Below are 26,812 nucleotides of genomic sequence, written 5' to 3' on the forward strand. Positions count from 1 at the left end.
AGGAACGTTTTGGGAGAGATCTGTAACATTCGTTCATGAAACTGCTCCTGTTTCTTTCTCAGGAGAGCAAGGAATTAATCCCACTGGGAATGCATAGTCTCAGACATCCAAACTCACAAGCCCCTGACATATTATTATGCCTGAGTTAGCTCACTCATTTCTCTTCTTGTGCAGACCTGGGAGTCATGCCTGTATCTGCATAGAAATAAGCAGATTTGTTCCAATCCAGGACAGCCAAAGCAGAGAAGGAAGAAGAAGAGTTGGTTTTTGTATGCCAACTTTCTCTACCACTTAAAGGAGACTCAAACCAGTTTACAATCATCTTCCCCTCCCCACAACAGACATCCTGTGAGGTAGGTGAGGCTAAGAGAGCTCTAACAGAGCTGTGACTAGCCCAAGGTCACCCAGCTGGCTTCGTGTGTAGGAGTGGGGAAACAAATCCAGTTCACCAGATTAGCCTCCACCGCTAATGTGGAGGAGTGGGGAATCAAACCCGGTTCTCCAGAACAGACTCCACCGCTCCAAACCACCACTCTTAACCATTACACCACACTGATCAGGGTTACTGATCAGTTGCTGTTGACCTCAAGGGCTGTTATTCGCTCCTAACAGATTATCAGTGAGTTCAGCACCAAAGTTCAAATCTTTTGACCAAGAGAGGTAAAAGTTAGGCACGCCTGGCATTTTGGCCAGCATCCATTTGCACTCACCTCTTGTCTAATAGGCGCTCAAACGAGCCTTCCCTTGTCTAAACGGTACCAAAGTATTTTCTGCATACTGTCCATGGGTCAATGTTTAAGAATCACACGTGTAAATTAGTAACACTAAACTGATTCCATGACAGACCCGTATGCTTGCTCGGTGACTCAGTTGCTTTTTTAGGGGGGTTTTTTGAAGGAGAAAACTGACCAGTTAAAAATAATAAACGTAGATAATGTATTCACTTTAAACAGCCTGACCAGCTGTGAGATAATGGCAAGTGACATGTGCCTATCATGCCATGGTCCCATATACTAGATGGAAACATAAATGAACATTCACATTACGTAGCGCTGATAAGAGTAACATGCAATGATGTGTAGTTTGATGTGGGTGTGAACACAGTCTATATTGAGAGAACCAGTATAGCGTAGTGGTTTGAGCTGCGGTTCCCAATCTGTGCTCCACGGAGCACTTGGTGCTCCGCGAAACATCTAGTGCTCCATGAAGAGATTGGAAAGAAAAATACTACTGTCATTTGGTTTAGTATATAGGTTCTAGGTGAAAATTAGTGCTTCGTGACAAATTTCTCTCCTGAAAAGTACTCCATGACTCAAACGTCAAGTCTCCTGAAAAGTGCTCCATGACTCAAACGTTTGGGAACCGCTGGGTTAGAGTATTAGACTAGGATCTGGGAGACCCAGGTTTGAACCCCACCTCTGCTGCAGAAGCTTTCTCAGTGGCCTTGGGTCTGTCACACTCTCTCAGCCTAGCCTACCTCATAGGGTTGAGAAGAGGATAAAATGGAGGAGAAATATGTAAGCCATTTTGGATCCCTATTGGGGAGAAAGATGGGGTATAAATTAATAAATAAATAAGCAGATCATGTGCTGAGCATGTTGGAAACCCTCACAAAGGAAGCTCATCCCAGTGTTGGAAACTATGCGCCCAGCCCAGAGTTTCATCTGTATTTGAAGTGAAAAAAAGTCCCAGATTTAATATTGCCTAACTTGCTTATATTTTTATCCTAATAATTAGAATTGTTTATATCGTTATCCCTTTTCCTTGAATGTTTTGTCATTTTATGACTTTTGCATTGGTTCAGAAGATGAATCTCTTGGGCAAAAGATTCTTTTGGCGCCTGCAGATGAATTAGTCATTAGAGCATATTACCTGGTTGATTTCACAGCTGTCTCCAGATTATTTGCTGATCATGGAATAAGCTTCCGCAGAGAGGAAAAACAACTGTCTATTATCTGAAAAGGAGATGATAAGAAATGATCCGTTAAACACTGGAACTTTTCCATATTGCAGGCATATTTCATGAGATAGTAAATAGCTTCGTACTTCCTTAAAAAAATCTGTAATCAATTTATGTCCAGGTCCACAAAAGACTATATATCTCTATAGAAATTGATCCCCCTCTTTTTATTAAGCATGTCAACAGTGATTACAATACGGCTTTGTAATGGAAATTTTAAGTACAATTTCTGAAACATTCTTAGATCACATTTATTTAACTTCTTGCAGTGATGTACCTTTCTGCCCATAAAAGAAAACAGCAGCCCCTGAGAATTTAAAAACAATGTTCTTTGCTAAGTTCTGGTTTTCATGCTTAATCAACAATCAAAATCTGTAAGATCTGTTTACAGTTATTGAACTGGCAGACATATAATATCAACTGTGCAGCAACATAATTATTTTTATTGCTAAAATGTATTCCACATGTTCAACCCCCTTGACACAACTGTAGTGGATATTTTACATAGTCTTGTTCCACAGTACAACTTACAATTCTTTATTACGGTCAATGACCAGCACAGGTAAAACAGGTAAGATACCAATTTACATACGTCTAAAATACACATCTGAATAAAACATGCTGGTTCATTTGTTAATATAGATAAACCACTTGGCGAGAAAGGGGAGCACATATAATTAAACTGTATCCCTTCATTTTCAAGACTGCTGAGTAGCACAGACTTTGTTCCACAGTGTTTCCTTCTAGTCATACGTATATTAAGTTTTGCTATAAAGTACTGCATAATTTGCAATGATATTAAATGTGGAAGGATCTGTGCTGACACTGATGAACTAGGTTTCTCTGCTTGTAGATTATGGGCATTTTTGGCCCAAGTCCTTCTAATCACAGCTCAGGTAGAGCTTGGCAAAACCTCCAAAGGATGATTCGAGAGAGGGGGACCTCTAGAAAACTTTACACAACCATGAGGAAGTCCCCAAGCATTTCAGAACAAGGGATCTGTTCTGTCTGGCTCAGGGAAAGTTCCTGACACAAATGACAAGCGATGCAGATAAGATAAGAGGTCAGAACCTCTGTTTTGAGACAGACTGAAGGCTGGCCCAAGGGCCTGGTTGGAATGTTGACCAGCACCCAGGAGACCCAGGATCAAATCCCTACTGGGCCATAAAGCACTTTGGCAGTGTAATCCTAAGCAAAGGTATGAGATGGCAGTGAAGGCCAGTAAAAAGGAATATTATGCGGCTTCCATTGTGTCTCCTAGTTCCCTCCCGGCACAGTCATTTGTTTTAAATCTGCTTTAAACCAATTATTTATATGTTTTGTTTTAAATTGCTTATATGTCTTATCCTGTTGAATGATTTTGTCGTGAGCCGCCCTGAGTCTGGCTTTGCCGGGGAGGGCAGGCTATAAAAGTGATTAGCAAATAAATCAATAAATAAATATCCTTCTATGTCCACTAAAGTCAGCGGACTCAGAAGGGAATGATGCTGCTTAGAATGCAGCGTGTGTCCCTGGGACGCTCACATTCTCTCAGCCTAACCTACTTCAAAGGACTGTTGTGAGGATAAACTGGGGAAGGAAGAATCATGCCCCCAAGCTTCTCTGAGGATGGACGGGATACAAATGAACAGATAAACCTTTTTAAAAGACTCACAGTTGGTGCCCTAGGCATGATACAAACCCAGACTTGCTTTGGTTTTGTAATTCAAGTACCAAACATACTTATACAATGCTAGCCAATTCCAACCAAGTACATTTAGATCTATCTCTTTGTTTGTCAGGCTGTTGCTGCACACTTGGGAATCACTGTCATCAGATGCAGATTACTGAGAAATAAAATGGCATCCGCCTGTTTCGTTTCTGGTGCCAATGCGCAGCGAATTTCTTGGGACAGATAGCAACATCGCCCTAACTTGGCAGAGTACACTTCTGCATACATGGTTCCCCCCCCTCCATTTTATCCTTACAGCAACCCTGTGAGGAAGGTAAGGGGGAGAGAATGTGACTATCCAAGGTCACGCATTGATCTTTAAGGTGGGATTTGAACCTGAGTCTCCTCAATCCTTGTCTGACAGTCTGTGCATAGTACCACACTTTTCTTTCACCTTCTTCACCTAGATCCCAGTCCCCCCCCCCCCCACATATTGCTCAATCCTATTTCTAGATTTTCAAATAGACCCCTCCCATTCTTCCGGTAGCTAAGAGTTCTTACCAATCAATCAATCAATACCTTTATTGGCATAAAGCTAAGAGCTCTTACAAGATTGGAGTCAGAAGATCGATGGAATTTGTATGGTGCGATGAGTCATTGACCCTCCTTGAGCAATGAATCATGGAACTATTTTTTGTAAGTGTTTGTGATCCAAATAGTGTTCATTTTTAAGCTCCTGGCTGACCACAGAGGTTTTGTGTTCTCCATTTTGCAAATGGCAAACAGAAAGTGATAAAGGATCAGTAAATGTTTCCACACATTGCATTTTTCAAAGATAAGGAAGGGGGAGCCACCTCAGCATTACGAGAGTAATTTTTTTTTATTTTAAAAGTTACATTTTTTCAAATTGAAACCAATCATAAATTAAGATCAAATCAGTTTCTAAAACCCAGATTGAGCTTTACAAATGTAGAGCTGAAATGAGGTGCCCATCAGTTTCTGAAGGCCTAGGGGAGGTAAGCATTAATAATAATAAAAAAATAGTTTCAGTTTATCTCCTAAACCCAGATGCGTTCATGGTCTCTGTGGGACTCAGATCTCCAATTCACAGCAATGAGCGACAGCTTCTGTATGTTATAGATAATGTAATACATTGTAGATAAGATGACCTGCCGCTATCAGGATACAGAAGTACCTTGTGTAATCCCAATTATTTCCCTATGTAAAATTATCGTTCTTTTTTTTTTAATTGCTGATGGAAAATCTGTGATTAGAAAGCAGCCCACAGGTAGCTCGTTTCTCCTAGCCTGAAACATAATATGCAGATGTATGTCAGTTCTTATCTAGTATTGTCAAAATCCATATATATTAAGAGAGAAGTGATGCTCAGTAATAGATTAATGGCTGGCAGTAAATTTTGAAAGCATTTTGACACTAGAGCCTGAAGAAGCGAACCCAAGTAATAGCGGTGCTTCAAAAGAAAAAGGTTCTCTGAGGGCTGCTTTGCATATTACAATATTACAATACCAAGTGGAATCCTGGGTGCACTTAGGTTACAAGATTCTGCTGCTGCTGACAATGGTCTTTTTATACATGGCTGTTTCACTTGCAATCACCCCTCCGATGACTTTGGGTTTTTGTGTTGATTATCACGCCGTTCTCGACTGTCAGAAGTCGCCTTGCTTTTCCCTGCGTTTTCAAATTCAAGATAAAACAGGTCTCTGAAAATGTGGGCAAAACATGGGGAAACGCAGGGGGAGAGCGAGGTGACCTCTGACAGTCAGATACGGCATGCGACATCAACACAAAGACCCCAAGTCCTCGGAGGAGTGACAGTGAGTGAAACAGCCATGCATAAAAGACAATAGTGGGAAGTCTCGCTGAGTATAAACTAGCAGGGCTTAACTGCCTTGGGTGAACAATGAATGCCACATTGGGCACCTAGAATTGTGTTTTATTCCATCACATTTCACGTGTTCCTAGAGCAAAGAGGGCATATGAGGGCTTTATACTGACACCAGTGATTGGCACAATTCAGTTTGTGAAGGTTTCAAACCAGCCCACAATGTCCTATATCATCCTATGAATTGGCCTGAAAGCATCTCCTTCATTTAGCACAGAACATTTAAAACTCTGTCTGGATGGCTTTGAAAAATCTAAGCGACAAACTATGTCAACAGATTCGGAAACAGTAACACAAATTAAATGTGAAGATGAACACGTTTTGTTTATGTCTCCCCTCTGTGTGCCCATCTAGGTGTCAGGACCGCCTTATTTCTTTCTGTCGTTCTGTCTGTCTCACATGTATATCCCCCCTTCTTGAGGCAGTTAATAAAAAGAAAAAGAAAACAATACAAATTTAAGACAATAAGTAACGCATTAAATGCAATTCCATAAAACTAATCCTCAGCAATAAAATTTCCCCCTAGAGCAGTGGTTCTCAACCTTTTTTGGTCCATTCCCCCCTTTCACCATTGTTCAGAATATAATTCCCCCCTTTCCACTAACTCAAAATTAAAAACAAACTACAATTTTACAGATTGTACATAATCTACAGGACATCACACTTTACTGAATAGTGTTCCCAATTCCCCCCCCCCCCGGAACCCTAAAATCCCCCCCGGGGGGGGGAATTCACCCCTTGTTGAGAACCCCTGCCCTAGAGTAAAGCCAGGTGTAAAACGTAAGCAGGTGTGGTCTCAGAGCACTAGGGAAAAAACAGCCCTTTACATATTTCTATGGTTCCTCTGATTACGGACTGAACATGGTAACATATAGGGGTCTATATTAGGCAGAGGGAAAGAATGCCCTCCCCGGGGGCGGGGTCATAAGAATAGATATGTTTATATCCGAACAGTCATCTCTTATATAGAAACTGCTTTGCCACTGGTTTATACAGAAATCACGTAGCAAGTTCCAACACTGAATACTCCCCATGGGCATGTACTTTTATACTTCTGCTGAACACACTAGTTTCTTTTGGATAAATTAGAGCAGTGCCTTTAGCTCATCTTGACAAAACAAATTTGAAAGAAGTCTAGGATTTAAACATTTATGACTTGATCACTTGGGTTAAAAGTGTAATTCTTTTGAGCAAAAATGCAAAAGTCTTTATTTCTATTCCAACAGACCCTTTTGTTGTTGCAGTTCATTCAAAGCCAGCTAGCACTGCTGATATTTAATGTTGTCATTTTATAGTGACTTGATTCCAAATATTCTTGTATTATACTCAGACTGCAAATCTATAATACCATCTTATGTTCCTACAGACCAAGGGACCCACAAGGTTACTTTGTGCAATACTGCACAAAGATATTAACACCATGAAGGGAAGGCCTGTCTGAGGCATGATCTTGTTCTCAGACATCTGACTACTGTGGGCTGAAAGATGGAATAAACTAATATAAACTAATATATTCTTGTTATATAGTTCCCTTTTTAAAAAGTCTAGACAGTAGCCACTGTCACTGATTGGCTTGTAGACTTGAATTTCCCACAATGTAGTTTTATTCACTGATGTTTTTGAACCCTTATGATGCTAACTCATGGTCATAAATAATGCCATGAAAAGAAGACTGTTTATTGTACCAGAAAAGAAATTATCTGTTACGCCACATGGAAGTATATTTGTAAGTGCAAGTAAACTTGAAATTGGTGACATTTTCCTGAAAAAATAACAGGTAAATTTACCCTCAGTATGGCCTTGAAAAACAGACAAATTAGAATAGTTGTTATGGGAAAGAGTGTAGCTCAGTGGTTCAGCACATGTTTTGCAGGATGAGGGTCCCAGATTTGGACTCCAGCATTTCCAATTACAGTATCTTAGGAAGCCCATGTTTCTTTCTTTGCCTAAAACCCTGAAGGCCTACTGCCAGTCAGAGTTGAAGTTCTGACATAGTAACATGCAATTTCATACATTCATGTGATCTATTTATTTATTTATTCGATTAAAACATTTGTTAGCTGCCTTCATACCTTATAGGAACCCAAGGTGGCTGAAGTATAAATAAGAGTAACATTCAACAAAAACAAAAGTATAAATAAGAGTAACATTCAACAAAAACATTCAACAAAAACAGCGCAGCACTGATGGCTAACTCGATATGTACTATTTTTCTATATATTTTATACAATGAAACTTACTTCTTCTAACCATAGAAAATATATTTGCAATAAATCAATTTTAACATGCAATGGTCTCTTGTTGTTATTATACCATAGGCATAACAAACAGCATTTTTTACAACAATATAGATACCTTGAACACACATAAACAATTTTTAACTCTTGTGTCCAAATAGAGTAGTCTTTATTATGTATAGACTGAAAAATTCCTGATGCCGGTTGAAATAGTTTCAGATAGTTTATTTGCGGCCCTTGGCCAGATAAAACAAGATACATGGACTAAAATGGTCTTACCGACAAAGGTTTACAAGCCGGTTGAAATAAATTCCGGACTGTAAATCGTTCCGGAGATTCACAAGCCGAGATGGGGCTCCGGTATCACTCCCATTTCGCCGCCAGCATGCCATCCACATAAGAAGGGAGATACATTCCTCTAGTTTATGACAGACGTCTCATTATTGCCATGTAAAGAACTTTCCGATGGAAGAATCCTCAGTGGCGAAATGGGAGTGATACCAGACCCTCATCTCGGCTTGTGAATCTCCGGAACGATTTACAGTCTGGAATTTATTTGAACTGGCATTGGGGAATTTTTCAGTCTATACACAGAGTATGGCAGCTCTTTGGCATAACTTAAAAACTACTCTATTTGAACACAAGAGTTAAAAATTGTTTATGTGTGTTCAAGGTATCTATATTGTTGTAAAAAAATGGGGGTTATGCCTATGGTATAATAACAAGAGACCATTGCATGTTAAAATTGATTTACCGTATATACTCGGGTATAAGCCGACCCGAGTATAAGCCGAGGTGCCTAATTTCACCCCAAAAATTGGGAAAAATTAGGCACCCACGTATAAGCCAAGGGAAAAATGCACCCCTCCCCCCCCCCGCAGGCTTACCTGACCGTGCTCCAGGCGCGCAGGCAGGCGGTGGCGGCTGTGGCGGCCCCCTCGCAGGGTCAGCTGGCAAGCGGGAGGACCGGCCCGGGTGAGGTGGGGGGGAAGAAACTGCAGCCGCCCAGCAGAAGGCGGGGCGGGGGGGAAGAAACCGCCGCCGCCACGCAGAAGGCGTGGTGGGGTGGAGAAGGTGGGACAGCCCGCCCATCAGCTGGCTGGCGGGAGCACACTGGGAGAGGGCCCGGCAGGCGAATTACTGTATTGACCCGAGTATAAGCCGAGGTGAGATTTTTAAGCCAAAAATCATGGCTAAAAAACTCAGCTTATACTCGAGTATATACGGTATTTCAAATATATTTGAAGAAGTAAGTTTCATTGCATAAAATATATAGAAAAATAGTAAATATCGAGTTAGCCATCAGTGCTGTGCTGTTTTTGTTGAATAGCAGCAAGCAACCGGGCCTGGGTGAGGTAGCACATTACCCAGTGGTCTCTGCTGGACCTGGCCCCACGAGTCCTCCTTCAAAGGTCAAAACAGCCCTGATCCCTCCAGGTTTTTCCTATAGAAATTGAGGCTGGAAGACTAGCAATACTGCGGTGGTTGCCTAGCAACAACCATTTAGGAGCACCATTTCTTAAGAGCTACAGCATCTCCTATCATTTGGGGGTTAACTCCAAATGTATCTTTTTTAAGAAAAAGATTTCATATGGTTTATAGAAAGATCTGTCTTGTCTGTCAGTGGTTCCCAGTCTCTGAATATAAGTATCCACAGACAGGGCCACATTGAGAATTAGATATATTGATGTTCTACACACACACAAGCAAACCTGAATGTGGTTTCCATATATCATCAGTTCATTTTTTAAAAAAAAAATAAAAAATAAAATAAAGATTGAAAAGTTTCCCAGTTCTATGAATAGTTCAATTCCTAAAGTACTTTTACAAACCTAGGTTGTTTTATAAAATCAGTTGTATTTTGAGGCATTAATAAGACTGGGAGATATACAGATATCTGAAACAATATATACAGATATCTGAAAAAATGTCCAGGTTATAAAAGGCAGAAGTAGCTGGAGAATACTTCTATGGAGCATTCTATTTTTGAAAAGTAACAGTTTATGACTGCAAAATGATGAAATAATAGTAGATAGGGAACAAGATAAATTGCTTTATAGAGAATATTTGGCCCTCAGTCGATAAGCATGCAGCAGAATTTGATGGATGAGATATTTTATGCATAATATTTATATAACACTGATTATTTGTGGCAGTTTGGAAATGATAACTGATGACAACCAAAAACTGGAAAACACTAATCTGTGAAAATTTTCAAGAAATCGTCTACATTTTTTAATGAAGCTTCTAATGACATGACATTTTATCAGTAAATTAACTCCAGGCCCCTGGAAGTAAATCAGCATTGAGCCAATGTAAACTCTCCCCCCATCCCCCCATCCTTGTCAACATCTTACATTCTTGCTTTTCACCTCCCTTTCCAACAATGAGTGGGGGAAATCTCTCCGGCAACTAGTAACTTTATGGTAGTAGCTGAAAAGAGGGGGAAATGGAATGCCACTTCTTTGGGGCAGCTGCCCCCTTTGTGCGATGTTTGTGGGTTTATCGACAACATCTGGTTGGCCATTGCAGAAAATGCAGAGCTGGACTAAATGGGTGCCAAAAAATGGGTGCCTTGGGTGCCAAAAATACTCAGGCTGGCTCTCGATGGGTCACCATACCAAGTAAATTTGTACTTGTGGTCCAATATACCAAAACAGCTGGGAACTGTGGCCTTAGAGCATTTACAGCCCATCCCTGAGCCTAAAGGTTAAACGTCCTTTGGAGGCCAGGAAGGGGCTGTGCCAGCATTCAGGCCCCCTGCGCTGGTGCCCATGCCACTTACGCTGCCCAGGGTGGCACGGATGCCGGCGGGGAGGCCTGGATGCTGCCCTCCCGGCTCTGCCTCAGCAGTGCTGCTCAGGGACATTGGCACAACCTTGCGCCGGCATCTGGACGGTGCACAGAAGTGCGCCATCCTCCCGGGGGCGTTCCCGGGAGGGCCAGGGGATGAGCCACCTCCAAAGCCCTTTCAGCCTGGTGGTATATCCCCATGCAATCCTATGGAATGGTTGCATGGGTTTCTTCAGGAAGGGGGAGGTTTCAGCCTCAGTGGGGTGGGGTGAAACCTCCCTTGGAGGCAGCGCGGCTGCACCACCTCCAGTCACCGGTACAACCCTTCCTCTCTGGAATGGGCTGCCCGACAAACAGACCACTTCCTCTTGAAAATGCATAGCACAGCAGCGTTCTGGCAGAGATGACTGCTGGCTTGATGCCTGCCATTCTGCAAAGTTACCTTCATAGTTGTCTCACTAGTATAATGCTTGTGAACTGAGAAGCCAGTAAAGAATTATTGTTATTGTTATTATTGTTATTTCCCATCTCTGTTCTATCATGGAATTTAACAGTGTATATTGGGTTCTCAGGAGATCTTCCATCAGGCCAGGTCCTCAAAAAGGTTGCTGGATAGAAGAGATATTTTATGCATAATATTTAAATAACACTGATTATATAAATCTGTGGAAAGGAGCCATGTCTTAGTGGTGCAGCATCTGCTTTGCCTGGAGAAGGTCTGAGGTTCAGTTCCCAGCAATAACCAGTTAAAAAGATCAGGTAGCAGGTGGAGAGCTTCTACCAGTTAGAGCCGGCAATACTGAACTCTAGACCAATGGCCTGACTCAGAATAAGGCAGCTTCATATGTCCTGCATGATGATTACAATCAATATGATTGATCAACCAATTTTAGTTCATTTAGGCACTATCCTTAATAAAAATATTGCAGTACTGTAAAATCACAAAACATTTGGCTGAGTTCTTATTTCATTTGGTGTGAGAGCTCAACACAAGCTTCCTGAGCAGCTGCTTGTTGGATTGCATGCATCCATCTACTGAACTATATTTGATTTTCACAATAAGCTAAACAATTCTTAATTTAATTTTAACTTTGCAATTAAAAAAAACAACAATTTCCATAAAGCCATTTTATGTGGGTGATCCACAGATGCTCTTTTCCAACCCAATTAGCAGGCTTCAAATGAGCCTTTTCCTCTGGTTAACAGGACTCCCCTACAAAGAAAATGTCTGAAGCGAACAACAGGAATGAGCGCAAGTCAGTCCTGTTTCCTGACCTCGCTTTAACAAATTTCAAAGTGCTGAAATAATTACTTATGTTAGCATATGTTGCCTCGGCTTCAAAACATATGTATGGCTGAGAGAAGCACCTTCAGCAAAATGAATACTTAGATCAGTGACCGTGAAGCCCTTTCGTTGGTGAGCTGCAGTTCAAAAGAGAAATATTAGGCCTCTGATTTATTTAAAAACCATGGTTGTTTTAGCCAGGTATGTGTCAGATTTATTGCAAATCCTTTGGCTAAAACGACTGGCTGAGAGAATAGTGGTCCTAGAATCCATTTCTACTGATGCATGCAATTACTTGGTTTCCTGGTTGCAGTTTATCTGCTATAAGATGCACCCTGACACCCACTTAGTATTGAGAGCCAGCCTCAGTCCTCAAGTTCACACGTAGAAGCAGTGCAGATTTGTATTCAGCAAAGGAGTACTAACCCCTTGAGGCATGCACAGAGCTGATACCAGTATTACTAGGATCACCTCCTTGGAAGTAGAAATCCTGAAATCCTTTCAAGTGATCAGCAGAATGACATTACTCTACAAAGGTAAAATTATAGAAGAAAATGCAAGAGTATTAGAATACTGGATAAGCCAAAAAAAACTTGTCAAGGAGTATTCAAAATGAACCTGGAATAAAATTAAAAAATGTTCATGCTACAACAAGTGATAACAGCCAATGGTTCTGGTAATTCTGATATTCAGAAACAGTAGCTTTATATAATACACATGGGGGCCTCTTACTTTCCCCTGTATCCCATCCCTGCACTATTTTCTTTCCCTCCTCCTAGTAGCCTCCATATACTCTTCCCTTGCCCTGCTTCCCTCTCTTTTTCCAACCCACTCACCAACCTTTTATCACCCCCCTTAATTATACCCCACCTTTCACCACAATGGAGACCCAAACCCGCTTATATTGTTCTCCTCTTCTTCACTTTATCCCCTCAATAACCCTTTGAGATAGATTAGGGTGAGACACTGAAACTGGCCCAAGGTCACTCAGTGAGCTTCTATGGCAGAGTGGGGATTCAAACCTGGACCTCCCAAACCCTAGTCTCTAACCACTTCATCACATTGGTTTATGTGGGGTGGCTGCTTTTGAACAGTAGCAAGCAGCTGGCGTGGGTGAGTCATGTAAGTTATGTGGTAGCAAATAGCCTGGTGGTTGCTGGCAGGCCTTGCGCTGATGAGTCCTTCCTCAAAGGCAAAACATGCCTGGAAAGGGCTGTGTTGCCTCCCCTGAGTTTTACTGACAGAAACCAAGGCGTGAAGACTGATGATATTGTTGCGGTTGCCTAGCTACCCCAACAACAACACTGAGAGTGCAATTGTTTCTTAAATCTACAGGCACTGCTTCTATTATTTTGGGTTGGATCGCCATAACCTGATGCAAATCCATTAACTACTTAGACTTTAGGGTTACCAGGTCCCTCTTTGCAACTGGTGGGAGGTTTTTGGGGCTTAGTCTGAGGGGGGAGCTTGTGGTGGGGAGGGACTTCAATGCCATAGAGTCCAGTTGCCGAAGTGGCCATTTTCTCCAGGTGAACTGATCTCTATCAGCTGGAGATCAGTTGTAATAGCAGGAGATCTTGAGCTAGTACATGGAGGTTGGCAACCCTATTAGACCTAGATCTCACTTCACTGAGATAGAAAGCTTTTATTTGGCCTGTTGTACCAATTGCCCTGATCTAGATGGCCCAGGCTAGCCTGAACTTGTCAGATCTCAGAAGCTAAGCTGGTTACTGTTTGGATGGGAGATCACCAAGGAATGCCAGGGGCTCTGTGCAAAGGAAGTCAATGGCAAACTACCTCTGTTAGTCTTCTGCCCTTAAAACCCTACTTGGTTGTCATAAGTCGGCTTCAACTTGATGGCACTTTACATACGCACACACCAAGTGAATAGTAAGTCTGATGAGACCCCCTTGAGTGTTTGGGAAGGACTCATCCTTTGTCTTAGTTCTTCGTGTTGTTTTGACTGTTGGAGTATTAATCCCCTTCATGAAGAATTCTCTGAATCAGAATTCAGAACAAAAGGCAATTTAACATCATGCAATAATTCAGAGCATTAAATTTTAATGAAATTAGAAAATAACATGTTAAGTATAGAAAATCTTATGAATAGAGTCTTATGAATTGGTCTTATGAATAGAGAATGAAAAAGGAAATGTAATTAAGTAACATGAAAGATGGCATAGAAGCTGATTGACAGGCACACTTCAGTTATATAAACCGAGTTTCTAGGTTAATTCAAGATTTGTGATTAACAAATTATAATAGAGACATTTCAAAAGAATTTGGCTAGGAGTCACAGTTATCAAAAACAGCCATGACATCAATGGACATTAACTCCCTGAGGACAACCATTCTTGTTGGATCTAAAATTTGCCATTCCCCAGAACCTTTATGTTAAATTTTAAAACCATACAATTGGTTTTCCATAAGTGAAATGCTAGTTCCTCTGTTTTGAATGTTAGAGTTTCCTAATGTGTTCAAATGATTTCTAGCAATTACTCCAACCAGAAAGGTTCTTTCAGTGATTTCTTACCTAGTTTCCAGTTTATCAACTCAGTGCATATCCAGATATTGTTCCAGTATTTGATGACTATGTTGTACATGCCAATGTTGTTGTTGACCCAGTATGTCTTCGAAACCAACTGTTGTTCCAATGAAGCCAGTCTGCTTTCAGCAAAAGCCCTGCAAACTGTGGTAGTTCAGTGGTTCAGAAAACATCTCTTTCCATGTACTATTTTATTGCTTGCAAGTTATTCTTATTGCCACCCTGAAAGACACGCTGATGATTAGCATAATTTTTCAGTGCATGAATGCAAGGCAACATACAATAAAGCCATACAAAAAACTAGGGTGGTGGATATCAGCTTGGTAGTGGAGAGGGCTGTCAAATCACAACCAACATATGGCGACCCCTCATGGGATTTTCAGGGCGAGAGAGAAACAGAGGTGGCTTGCCGTGGACTGCCTTTGCATAGTACCCCTAGACTTCCTTAGTGGTCACACATCCAAGTACTAACCAGGGCCAATCCTGACTTAGCTTCTGAGATCTAACAAGATTGGGGTAGCCTAGGCCATCCAGGTCACTGCAAATATTAGCTTACATATTAAATAAGAACATAAGAAAAGCCATGCTGGATCAGACCAAGGCCCATCAAGTCCAGCAGTCTGTTTTTATATATATATATATATATATATATATATATATATATATATATATATATATATATATATATATATATATATATAGTAGATTATATAACTGATATTCTTTTGTATTTTTTTGCATTTCCAACATAAATCCGAATCTCCTTTTTTCATTTTACTTATCATCACGGGAGTTATATACCATCTATAAAACATTTTATATAGGTTCTCTCTAATTTTGTTGGTTATTGTAAATTTGAATTCTTTCTTCCATAAGTTTTCCCATGTTTCCAAATCAATATTGTATCCTAACTCTTTCATCCATTTCACCATTACTGGTTTAATTCTTTCTTGTTCTAGATTTACTTCAATTAATAACCTATATATCCTTCCTATCAATCCCTTATTTCCCTTTATTAATATATTTTCTAGTTTGGATTTATTTTTATTGAATCCAACTTGCTTGTCTTTATTGAATATATCTTTTAATTTATAATACATAAACCAATCTTTCATATTAAGTTCTTCTCTACTTCTTAAAACCCAATCTCCTTCCTTATAATCTATAATTTCTCTATATACATCCATATCTAAATTTAATTGTATCCCTCTCTTCATAAATGCTTCTACTGGATTAATCCATCCCAGAGTTTTATTTTCCAAAAATCTTTTATATTTTTTTGCAAATTTGAAGTAAACCAAATCTAATAATATGAATATTAAAATCTTTATTTACTTTCTCCTTATCATACCACAAATATGCATGCCATCCAAAATGTAAATTAAAACCTTCTATTTCCAATATTTTGGGATTCTCTAACAAAATCCAGATCTTTAGCCAGACAAAACAAGATGCCTCATAATACATTTTCAAATCTGGTAACCCCAAACCTCCTGTTTCTTTTAGTTTAGTTAAATTATTATATGCTATTCTGTGTCTTTCTTTACCCCATAAGAACTTCAAACAGAGTTCAGTAGGCATAACAGTAGGCATAACAGTCCTTGAGTCTGGTTGGCAGGAAAGCGAAAGTAAACGGCAACTGAGATGCAGGCCTGACACAAATATAGTTTTAATACCAAACCCAAACTCGGATTTATTGGATGTTAAAAATCAGCCGTTGCACAATCTCTGCAAAATCCTTTCTTTTCCTAAGTAGTCTTCCAGGGATCTCCTTCATTAACCTCACCGGTGTACCTTCTATTATGAGCGGATTTGAATAGTGCTTGTTCAAGATCAGATCCCGATGATTTCTGGAAAAAAGTTGAACTAGACAATCCCTTGGAACTTTATTTCTTGTTGCTTAGGCAGAGTTGATTCTGTAAGCTGTTATAATCATTCCTTCCACTATTGCTTCCTCTTCTTGGAGAAATTCAGCCAGCAACACCTTTTAAGAAATTTTTTAAATCTTTCCCTTCAGATTTTTCTTTGAGGCCGCGTATACGAATGCAATTTTCCTTTATTTTAAGTTCCAACATCGCTGAGTGGTCGTCACACTTTTCTTCTCTCTCTTGGCTTGCTTCCATTGACATTTCCAGAGTATCCACTCTTTTTCTAGTTTCTTTGTTATCCTTTGAATGTTTTGAAGTTTAGCCTTCAATTTGTCATGTTGCACTGTCAAGGATGAAATTGAATCTTTTAGAGCAGAGATGGCCACCGTGTTTTGTCCAATAACCACTGTGTTTTGAGATAGTTCTTTTTTTACTGATTCCACCTCCTGCTTTACTGATGCCACCTCCTAAAATGTCTTAGTCATAAGTTCATGTAAAAAATTCAGGGTAACTTCAGCTTTTGGTTTGGGTGTCATCTTTACAGCCACAGATGTCCCTGTTTGAACTGGTGAAGTGGTTAATGGAGCAGTTATATTGGATACAGAGGCTCTTCTCTGGGGTAATGAAGTTTTCTGAATCTGAAGCTGCTTTAGTGTCTTTAAGGAGTCCTTTAGGATGTTTTTCTGTATCTTTCTTATCTTTATCTCCCATTCAAAAAAACCTTGGTTGGCTTCAATTTGTAATCCAAAGAAGGGGGGATGGCACTTGTTATTTAAACCATCAGTTTAAAAATCACATAAAAAACTGAAACTCAAACTTAGTTCATAGTCCAGACCTGAGAGAGCACTTTAGCGTTTCAGTTTCTTCAGTCTGTTGTCATTTGCCAGCTTTCCTTCACCTCAGAAATTATTTAGGCTCTTTAAAATGGTTGGCTGAGCTGGCAAGACTGAATTTTAAGTGCGCCACAGCTGGCAAAAAGACAAGTTTCACTTTAGATCTGTTAGTGAGTTTTAGGTAAAAGTCCAGAGTGCTTTCTGTTTGTTAACAAATTCTGTCAGACACCTCAGTCGTGTAAACTGTTAATCATAAAGTATAGAAGAATAAAAAAACTTGCTGTATGAAGATTAGGGTCTCCCCGCCACTCTTCCCGGCTGTTTGAAACGGCTGTTAATGGCGCCCGCTTCTCGGCTTACCCGTCCGAGCAATCGTCGCCACTTCTACAGCAACGACCGCTCCTAGGACGGGGAGCTCGCCGGCGTCGCTCTCAGCATCCCCTCTTACACAAGGGGTGCCACTTGCCAGGTGGAGGGGCGGTTTCCCTGCCCCCTGGCAGCTTTAAGCCGGCCTGCGATCAGTCGCTTGGCCACGGCGATTCCCCCCCAATCCGGAAGTAAGTCCAGCAGTCTGTTCACAGTGGCCAACCAGGAGCCTCTAGGAAGCCCACGAACAAGACAACTGCAGCAGCACCATCCTGCCTGTGTTCCACAGCACCTAATATATTCGGCATGCTCCTCTGATCCTGGAGAGAATAGGTATGCATCAATATTAAAATCTTCTTCAAAAAATAAAAAATGTTAAGAAATCTTCAATATTAAAAAAAAAATCCCCCATGAAGAGTGCTAGCCTTTTCCCTTCTATATGGAGAAGCAGACAAAAATATCAAACTATAGTCCGAAGTATAGCCTTCACACAGGTTTAATGGCTTCTGTGAAACTAGGCTGTAGACTTCACACAATAGCGCCTATGGCTGCTGGGACATACAGTCCAAATCAACAAAAAGGTTATTCACTGGCTCAAGACTAAAACTTAGTAGACTTTTTAAGGCATGTGAATCATACTGGTTCCGGTGCTGCAGGGCAAAAATAAAGAGAAACAGCCTAGGTCAATGGTGGAAATCCATTTGAAGGGTATTAGGACCCACAGGCTTGTGTCTTAGAAAGGGAGATCACACGTGAAAGGCTTTGTTTAGGCTGCTTTCACATGTGTTGGATAATTTCATCTTGAATGCACTATAGCAGTGGTTCTCAACCTGTAGGTCGCGACTGTCCTGGGACAGCCCCCATCCCGGCGAGGAACCGGCCGACCGACTGACAGACAGGCGAGGCGAGGAACCGGAGAGAGAGAGGCGAGAAGAGAGGCGAGGAAACAGCCGACCAACAGCCAGAAGGAGCCGGGCTGCAGAGACGCGGCGGTGCGCCACCACACACCAGCTGTAGCCCCGCCGCCCAGCTGAGAGGCGGGCAGGCCTGCCCTGGGCGGCGGGGGTCCAGCTGGTGTGCGGCTGTGCACCGCCGCGTCTCTGCAGCCTGGTTCCTTCTGGCTGTTGGTCAGCCGGTTCCTCTCCTCTCCGGTTCCTCGCCTCGCCTCTCTGTCGGTCGGATGACGCAGCGGGATGTGGGGGAGGCCGAGGAAGCTCCCCTGGCTCAGCCCGTTCAGGTCTTGGAGGAGAAAAGGGCGGTCCCTCTTGAGGCTCCCCGAGGGTTCCCCCCAGCCCTCCTCGTGCTCCATTTCCCGGCCACGTGCTTGCTGCGCTGCGGCCAGAGGGTCCCCCCCAGCCATCCCCGTGTACGTGTGTGTGTGTGCTCAAGATCCCCGGGCCGCTGGCGAGTGCGTGTATGTGTGTGGGGGGGAGCCTCCCTCCCTCTCTTTCCTTCCTTCCTTTTTTTCTTTTTTTCTTCTTTCTTTCCTTCCTTCCTTCCCTTCTTACTTCCTTTCCTTCCTTTCCTTTTTCTTTCTTCCTTTCTTCTTTTTTCTTTCTCCTTTCTTCCTTTCTCCTTCCTTTCCTTTTTTCCTTTCCTTTCTTCTTCTTTCTCCTTTCTCCTTTCTTACTTTCTTCCTTTCTCCTTCCTTTCCTTTTTTTCACTTTCCTCCCTCCCTCCCTTCCTCCCTCCCTCCCTTCCTTCTCTTTCTTACTTTCTTTCCTTCCTTCCTTCCTTCCTTCCTTTCCTTTCCTTTCCTTCTTTCCTTTCTTTCCTTCCTTTCCTTCTTTCCTTTTTCCCCTTCATTTCTTTCCTTTTCTTTCCTTCTTTCCTTCCTTCCCTTCTTCCCTTCCTTCCTTCCCTTCTTTCCTTCTCTCCCTCCCCTGCATAGCCTCTGCTAGGTTTGCAAACCTCCAGGTGGTGGCTGGAGAGGCAACCCTAGCCTCTTCCAGGAATGTAATCAGGTAAAACCAGCCCAAAGCATAAAATGGCACCATGCTCGCCTTTCGAGTTTTAATTCCATTTGCCTCTACATAGCTCTGTGAGAGTGGATTTTCAACGCTTCTTCATATCAAAACACTCTTCTATACCATCCCTGCCTGCTTCTCTCCTGCTCTGAGCTTGCCTTTTTCTTTCCATACCCTGATCCCTAGGGTTGCCAATTCCAGGTTGAGGAATTCTTGCATATTTTGGGGGGTGGAGCCTAGGGATGGCAGGGTTTGGGGAGGGGAAGGAGCCCAGTGGGGTATAATACCATAGAATACACTCTCCAGGGGAGCTGATCTATGGCATCTGGAAATCAGTTGTAATTCTGGAAGATCTCCCCACCAGGAGGTTGGCAATACTACATATTTATTTGCTTAAAGACAAGAAACAGACTAAATGTTGAGGATGACATGAGGTTGGTTTTAACAAACACTCAGCCACGAATTTTGAAGCTGGTTACCCAAATGCAAGCACAACCATCACATTAAAAATTAATTATTTAATGAAATTAGTTAATTAAATATTACGTTGGAATTATATTCTGAAAAAATCTATTTGTATTGTGTTTTCTTTATCCTATTGAAAATGTCATTTATGGCTTTATTATGCAAATGTCATTTATGACTTTATTATGCAATTGTGGCGGGGGTCGCAGGTTACTTGGCAATTGTAAAAGGGGGTCACAACTCGAAAAAGGTTGGGAACCACTGCACTATAGCAATTGTTTGCAACTGTATTTTCCTGTTTCACACAGGAAAATCCAGTTGCAAACAGTTGTTGTGCACTGAGAGTGCATGCTCCGATGATTTGTGAAAGCAGCCTTACGCACAGTGAACAGCCCTCCTTTGGCAGGGATCCTGAGGCGGCTGCCATTGATACCTGAACGTGCTTTTTATAAGACAGCAGTGCTATGTAATTCCCACATGTCACAAAGCAGGGTGATGTTGTATGTTTCTGTATGCCAATGACTGTTGTTTTCATCACTTCACTGCTAATGAAGCAGGTGAAATACTATTGTGCATGGCCGATAACCCTCTACTGCTGTAGTGCATGGACCTCTGCTATCATTTATCATGATGTTATTGCATTCTTAAATGTGCCACCCAAGGTCAATTACCATCTATGTCTTAAGCTACAATTTAAACTTTTGAGTCTGGTAGCTTCCGAATTTAAATCCTCCAAATAGTAAGTGATGTTAGGACATTTTTCCTCAGGGTTCGCGGCTAAATGTTTTGAAGACATATGCAGCGTATCTTGGAGGGGTTGTCATGTGGATATCAAGGAAGCATATCCACAGAGTTTTACCAGTTTCACATTCCGTAAAGTGGAGTTGCCCTCAAGTAAAGACATGTAGAACTCATGTAAATGGTGTATATAGTATTAATGCATTTCATCCTCTTGAGAATCCTCTCTCGTCAGCTTCCATTGTAGTTGGCAGTGATTTCTCAGCTGTTCAAACTTTAAATAATTAATGTTGAGTGATATACTACCTTTTTTTTTTTAGTCTGACCGCAGTCCTCGGTGTCTTTTCAGAATAACTCTTTTAGAAGACGGAACTCTGAAAATTGCCAATGTTACTAAAGCAGATGCTGGAAGTTACACGTGCACCGCCATGAACCATTTTGGGGCTGCCAGCAGCACTGGGAACCTGGTGGTGAAAGGTAATGACATTCTTCCCATATAGTCAAGATGCCTCTATTCTAATTTCGCATAAAAACAGACTCTGATCTTTTTTAGAACCTGAGAAGTTTAAAAACTTAAGTAGGTGTTCTTTAAAAAAATAGACAAAGCCAGCATTGTGGGGAAAAATGTAATTGCGAAAAGTTCGTTATATTCTTTGCAGTAGTAAAACAGCTGTCACTTGCCTTGAAGCATATTAGCATATTCAAGTTTTATGTCAGTGCTGACTTTAAAAAAAACCCTCATATTCAAAATCACTGACTTCAGGTATATTTATAAATGGTTTCAAGGATTACAAGATTCTTGCCTTTGAAACAAACCTCAGCTTGGTGTTGAAAAATTAAAGCTGCAGCTCCTGCAAACTACTGTAGACATTTATAGACAATTCACAAAAACAAAAAATTGTGACCTTTGCATTAGTGATTTTTGTATCCAAATGTGACTTTTTAATGTCTGGTTGTTATAAGTTTACTTTAATAATCAGACATTTAGAATGCAGTCCTGATTTTTGGCTCCAGGGACAAGAAACTTCTCATCTTCTTGATCCAGAATAGTTGCAGTAATACTCAAATGATGAAAAACGCAAATGCCCATTTTTTCCAGATCAAAGAGACTCCCTAGCCCACATTGTTTTAGCTTGTTCACAAAATAATATTGCACAAAATAAATATATCAGTCCATGGATAAAACAGCTAATGCCATTTTCTGAGAAGCAGATACTGTCAAGTAGATTGGTGAATTGTGTGAGAGATGTGGCAACTTTTCATAGTGTCAAGAATTTTTTTTTCATTCTGCCCCCTTTTTAAAGTGTGAAATGGCAGATTAATATCCAATGGCTGTTAAATCTAGGGAAAGGATACTCAAATGGGAACTCATTTGGCACTTCCATGCAAGGAAGTGAAGGAGTCAAGTTAGCATCACACTGTTCCATCCAACTGTTGTGGCTCTCTGGATCTTCCCATTTTTTCTCCTGTCTGATATAGGATTGTATAAGAGCACTTTTCCCCAGCAAAATTTCCCACTCTCCACCTAGCTGATTGTCCTTTTACTACACTGTGGCTCACCATGGATTTTAGTTGATTGCTGGTTTCTGGTCTGAGAAGGAAGGTCACCTCATCTTTTGCTCTCATAGTGATTTCAGAGTTATGCCAGTTTGGGTGGCTGTTTATTTAAGTTGCCGTATTACTATAACTATACTTCTGTTACGACTGGTGCTTTGCTTCAGAAAGTGATCTGATGAATTTAGGGTGAATGGGTTTGGGCACCCTGCAATAATGCGTAGATTACCACAAAAACAAAACAATGATACTAACAACACAACAATAATACATAAGTGTTCACCATCCAACCCAGCCTAGCCTGGAGATTGTAGTATATGTGTAGGAGAAGGTGTGTAGCTGAGGCTCTTTGAACATAGTCTGAATTCTTTTTTTAAAAAAAGTATCTGTACGTTCTATAACACAGCTTTACACCCTAGAGCACATGTACATAGGGAAAAGGTTACCACATCACTTAGTTTAGTTTAGTTTAGTTTATTAGATTTTTAACCTGCCCTATCACAACCTCTCCACCCTATTACAATTCCCTCCAGGATCAGAGGAGCATGCCTATTATCTTGGGTGCAGTGGAACACAGTCAGGATGGTGCTGCTGCAGTCGTCTTGTTTGGGGGCTTCCTAGAGGCACCTGGTTGGTAGGGTTGCCAACTGCCAGATAGTAGCAGGAGATCTCCTGCTAATTCAACTGATCTCCAGCCGATAAGAGATCAGTTCACCTGGAGAAAAATGGCCGCTTTGGCAATTGAACTCTATGGCATTGAAGTCTCTCCCCAAACCCCACCCTCCTCAGGCTCTCCCCAAAAATCTCTCGCCGGTGGTGAAGAGGGACCTGACAACCCTACTGGTTGGCCACTGTGTGAGCAGACTGCTGGACTTGATGGGCCTTGGTCTGATCCAGCAGGGCTTTTCTTATGTTCTTATGTTCTTAACCAAGGCCAGGTTCAGGGCAGCTTACATCAGTTAAAATACAACACCATACAATTAATAAAACACATTAAAATCAGTAATACATTTTCACAAATCAGCTAAGTGAAAAAGTCTAATGACGCCTTTAACATCAGTACCAGTGGCGTCATAGCCAGGTGGAAGACGGAAGATAGATCAATATATAAAAGATAGGCAGGGAGCGCAGGAAGGCCAGTCATATTGAACCGTCGCTGCCCTCACGCATAGACCTGGCAGAACATCTCCGTCTTACATGCCCCGCGGAACTGAGCTAGGTCCCACCACTAAGAAAGAAAATATAAATGCTTGAGGCTAAGCTTTATTTTTTTATTTTTTTAAAAGGTTTATTTTTATGATTAAGGGGATACAGAAGGGGAAAAAAGGGAAGGGTAAGAACCGTTTGATATACAAAAAACAATATAGCAGATTCAATAGAAAAATAAACTTAGTCGAATACAATACCATATAACAAGCTTGAATATTAATGAAGTAAAATAAAATATATCTAAATATGTAATTTTAAAAATATAAAAATCAATCAGATTATCTACCTATTACATAATAAAAGTGTATTATGCCATTTGAAAACCCAGGAGTTACATGACAAATGGTTGGAACATAATGGATAAAACATTGCCTATTACTCATTCTAGTACTGTTCGGTATATATCAATCATTTGAGTAACTGGAAGTCATGTAAATGTAAAATGATTCCCACTTTTCGTCAAAATGTTCTGTAGATTTGTTACGATTGGGGTTCAACATAAAAGTCATTTTGGCCATACTGGCGTAGTCTAGCAGTTTTTCTTTCCAGTCTTCTATTTCGGGTATTTGCATTTGCTTTCAGGTTCTTGCCAGAACCACTCTGGCTGCCGTTGTAGCATACTTAAAAACATCATGTTCATCTTCGTGGTTTCTGTGCAGTCCCGCATGGGACTGCGCTTGCGCAGGCCAATGCGTGCCTGCACAGAAGACCACTCGATGAACACCACTCGATGAACAACAGTTACAGGTAAGTGCAGCTCTGTTTAAATCTCAAAGGCAAATTTGATGGGACCATACTGAGCAGGAAATATTTAGGATCTAGTGTTATCTTCGTTTTTGTTATTGTCTGTAATTCTCATTGGATCTTTTTCCAGAACATTTGTAGTTTAGAACAAGTCCACCAAACATGAAAGTAAGAACCATCCGTTTCTTGACATTTCCAACAAGCGCCTTTCTTTCCGGAGGAAGTCATCTGTGAAATCATATTTGGGGTCATGTACCATCTGTAGAATGTTTTATACCAATTTTCTTTCACTTCTTGGCACACAGTATATTCCAATTCAGATGTACAGAGTTTTTCCCATGATTCCATTGTAACCATTTCACCAAAGTTTTGCATCCACTTGATCATATTGATTTTCACTTGTTCTTCTTCTGTGTCATATTTCAAGAGGAGTTTGTAGATTTTTCCTAATAAGTGAACATTGTTCTTGGTTATTGTCAATTCAAATTCAGTCAATTCAGTCAATTCTCGAAATGGGTGAGGATGTAAACAGTCTTTTTGTAGATTGGACCTCAGTTGAAGGTAAGTCGGACAGTTTAACTTTGGAAATTTTCTTGAAGTTTAGTTAAACTTTTGATTTCTCCTGTAGACTCTACCATGTCACTGTACGTGAAATGAACAGCCGTTTTCAGTTTAACATTATCATGATAGGCTTTGATCGGAGACATTATGGATGGTGGAGAGGGACTAAGCTTTAGAGACACATATGCTACCTTAGCATCCCTTCCTTGGGATGGACATAAGTCTGCTGGAATGGATGAAGCAGTGGTTAGTCAGGGCAGAAGTCACTCTATTCTAGGGTTGCCAACCTCCAGATACTAGCTGGAGTTCACCTAGAGAAAATGGCCACTTTGGCAATTGGACTCGATGGTGTTCCCTCCCCAAACCCGCCCTCCTCAGGCTGTGCCCCAAAAACCTCCCGCCAGTAGCGAAGAGGGAACTGGCAAACCCTACTCTATTCCCTTCCTGGTTCCTGGTCTGGCTTGAGCTCTGCTAACCACAGGTCAGTTTTTTAATCCTTCCTGCCCCTGTTGGGCAGGTTTCCCTTCACCCAGTCCTGAGTTTGGGAAGTGATGTCACTGGTGGATCACTCTTTTCTCCAATCAACTGGGAGCTCACATCTCCCTCCTTTATTGCCCCACTCAGGTTATCCAAACAGCCAGCCATCTTCCTGGCAGCTGGTCAAATGGGTACCTCCTTGCAGGTAACTCATCTCTGCTTAGCTGGCAATTTAAGCAGTGTATTACTCCCTTTTTTGGGAAAGAATGTTCTTCTCTGAGATCAGAGTCCCATGGGGCTAATTCTAAGCATTTTACACTCCCCCTTTCACAACAGGCCCCACTTCAGAAAGCTTGAGAACAATTGCTACGTGCCCTGAAGCCAGTTTCAGGATTGTGGCTTTAGCTGCAAAATTTCTCCACAACATTTCCCCCCCTGTTCTGTTCAGACTGGAAATACTGACTGGGCAATAGTGAAACGCCAAAGTATGACTCCACGATTGAGCAGGAATTTGAGCGCAAGTGTTGCGTTCCACTGAGCAATGTCGTCTCTCTGATCTTCCCGGAATGGAAACAGAAAATCTTCTTGTTGGTATCAGATGAAAATTGTGTTAAAAATCCTGCTAAGTGCTTCAATATAATTTGTCATGTTTAGAGAAAATTAGTAACTCACTCTTGTTGCCCTTGCAATACCGTCCTCTTTTCCCCTCAAGATATAATCAGTGCATGATTTAATACTTCTAGCCACTGTTCATTTTTTATGTATCTGAAGACTCTGTAATGTATGCCCAGAAATTCTCTATCACCAAATTAAACGTAATAATAAAATGTTGGCAATAGCATTTGTTGTTGTAATTTGTTAGATGTGCTGACACTGACAAATGTTTTAAATTAAATTATGCACTTTTTATGAGTAGTCTTGCCTCTGATGAATTATTTTAGGCAACAGACACATAGATTATAACACTGATAAACATTTTCTATCTCCCTCTTATTTGTGGTGGGGGGGAAATCTCCATTGGAAAATAGATCAAAGGAGATTGATTACAGAGCAATAAATCAATCACAGTGTTCTAACATTGTCAGTTTTAATTTTGCCGAACACCAGCATAAATGGATGGCCCAGGCTTGCCGTTTTTCCAGCTCACTATTTTTACACTTCTTCACATGGTTTATGCCATTCTTAAATGAAAGATTTTCGGCCCTTTTCAGCCACTCCCTTGTACCACACATATGGAAAAAAATGTGCTACATGAGATCCTCCAACTGTGCACAGTCGCCATTTTGTCTGAAAGGGGCAACATGCATCTTTTCAGCTTTGGTGCGCATATACCAGATCCCAGAGGGAGGGGAGGGGCCATAGCTCAGTGGTAGAGCATCTGCTCGGTATGCAGAAGGTCCCAAGTTCATTCCCCGTATCTCCAGTTAAAGGGATTATGCAAGTAGGTGATGTGAAAGACCTCTGCCTTTGAGATTGGAGAGTCGCTGCCGGTCTGAGTAAACAAAACTGACTTTGAAGAACCAAGGGTCCTATTCAGTATAAGGCAGCTTCATGTGTTCATGTGTTCAGAGAGTTCTGGTTTGTGTGTACTGAAGCTGAAAATACATGCTTCTCCATTCCAACAAAATGGTCATTGTGTATTGTGTATATCAGGAG

The 26,812-nt window shown here is 41.2% G+C and overlaps 1 protein-coding gene across 2 annotated transcripts in view; it reads left to right on the plus strand.

Annotated features, from left to right (window-relative positions):
- LOC130482862 (contactin-4) overlaps positions 1 to 26,812 on the plus strand; it is a 611,972-nt gene that overhangs the window by 500,998 nt on the left and 84,162 nt on the right. For both annotated transcript variants that reach the window (XM_056855739.1, XM_056855747.1), the window contains exon 13: positions 20,961 to 21,088. In XM_056855739.1, the coding sequence (XP_056711717.1) occupies positions 20,961 to 21,088 (128 nt within the window). The remainder of the gene's footprint in view (positions 1 to 20,960; positions 21,089 to 26,812) is intronic.

This window comes from Euleptes europaea, chromosome 1 (genome assembly GCF_029931775.1).
Source record: "Euleptes europaea isolate rEulEur1 chromosome 1, rEulEur1.hap1, whole genome shotgun sequence".
Classification (NCBI taxonomy): domain Eukaryota; kingdom Metazoa; phylum Chordata; class Lepidosauria; order Squamata; family Sphaerodactylidae; genus Euleptes; species Euleptes europaea.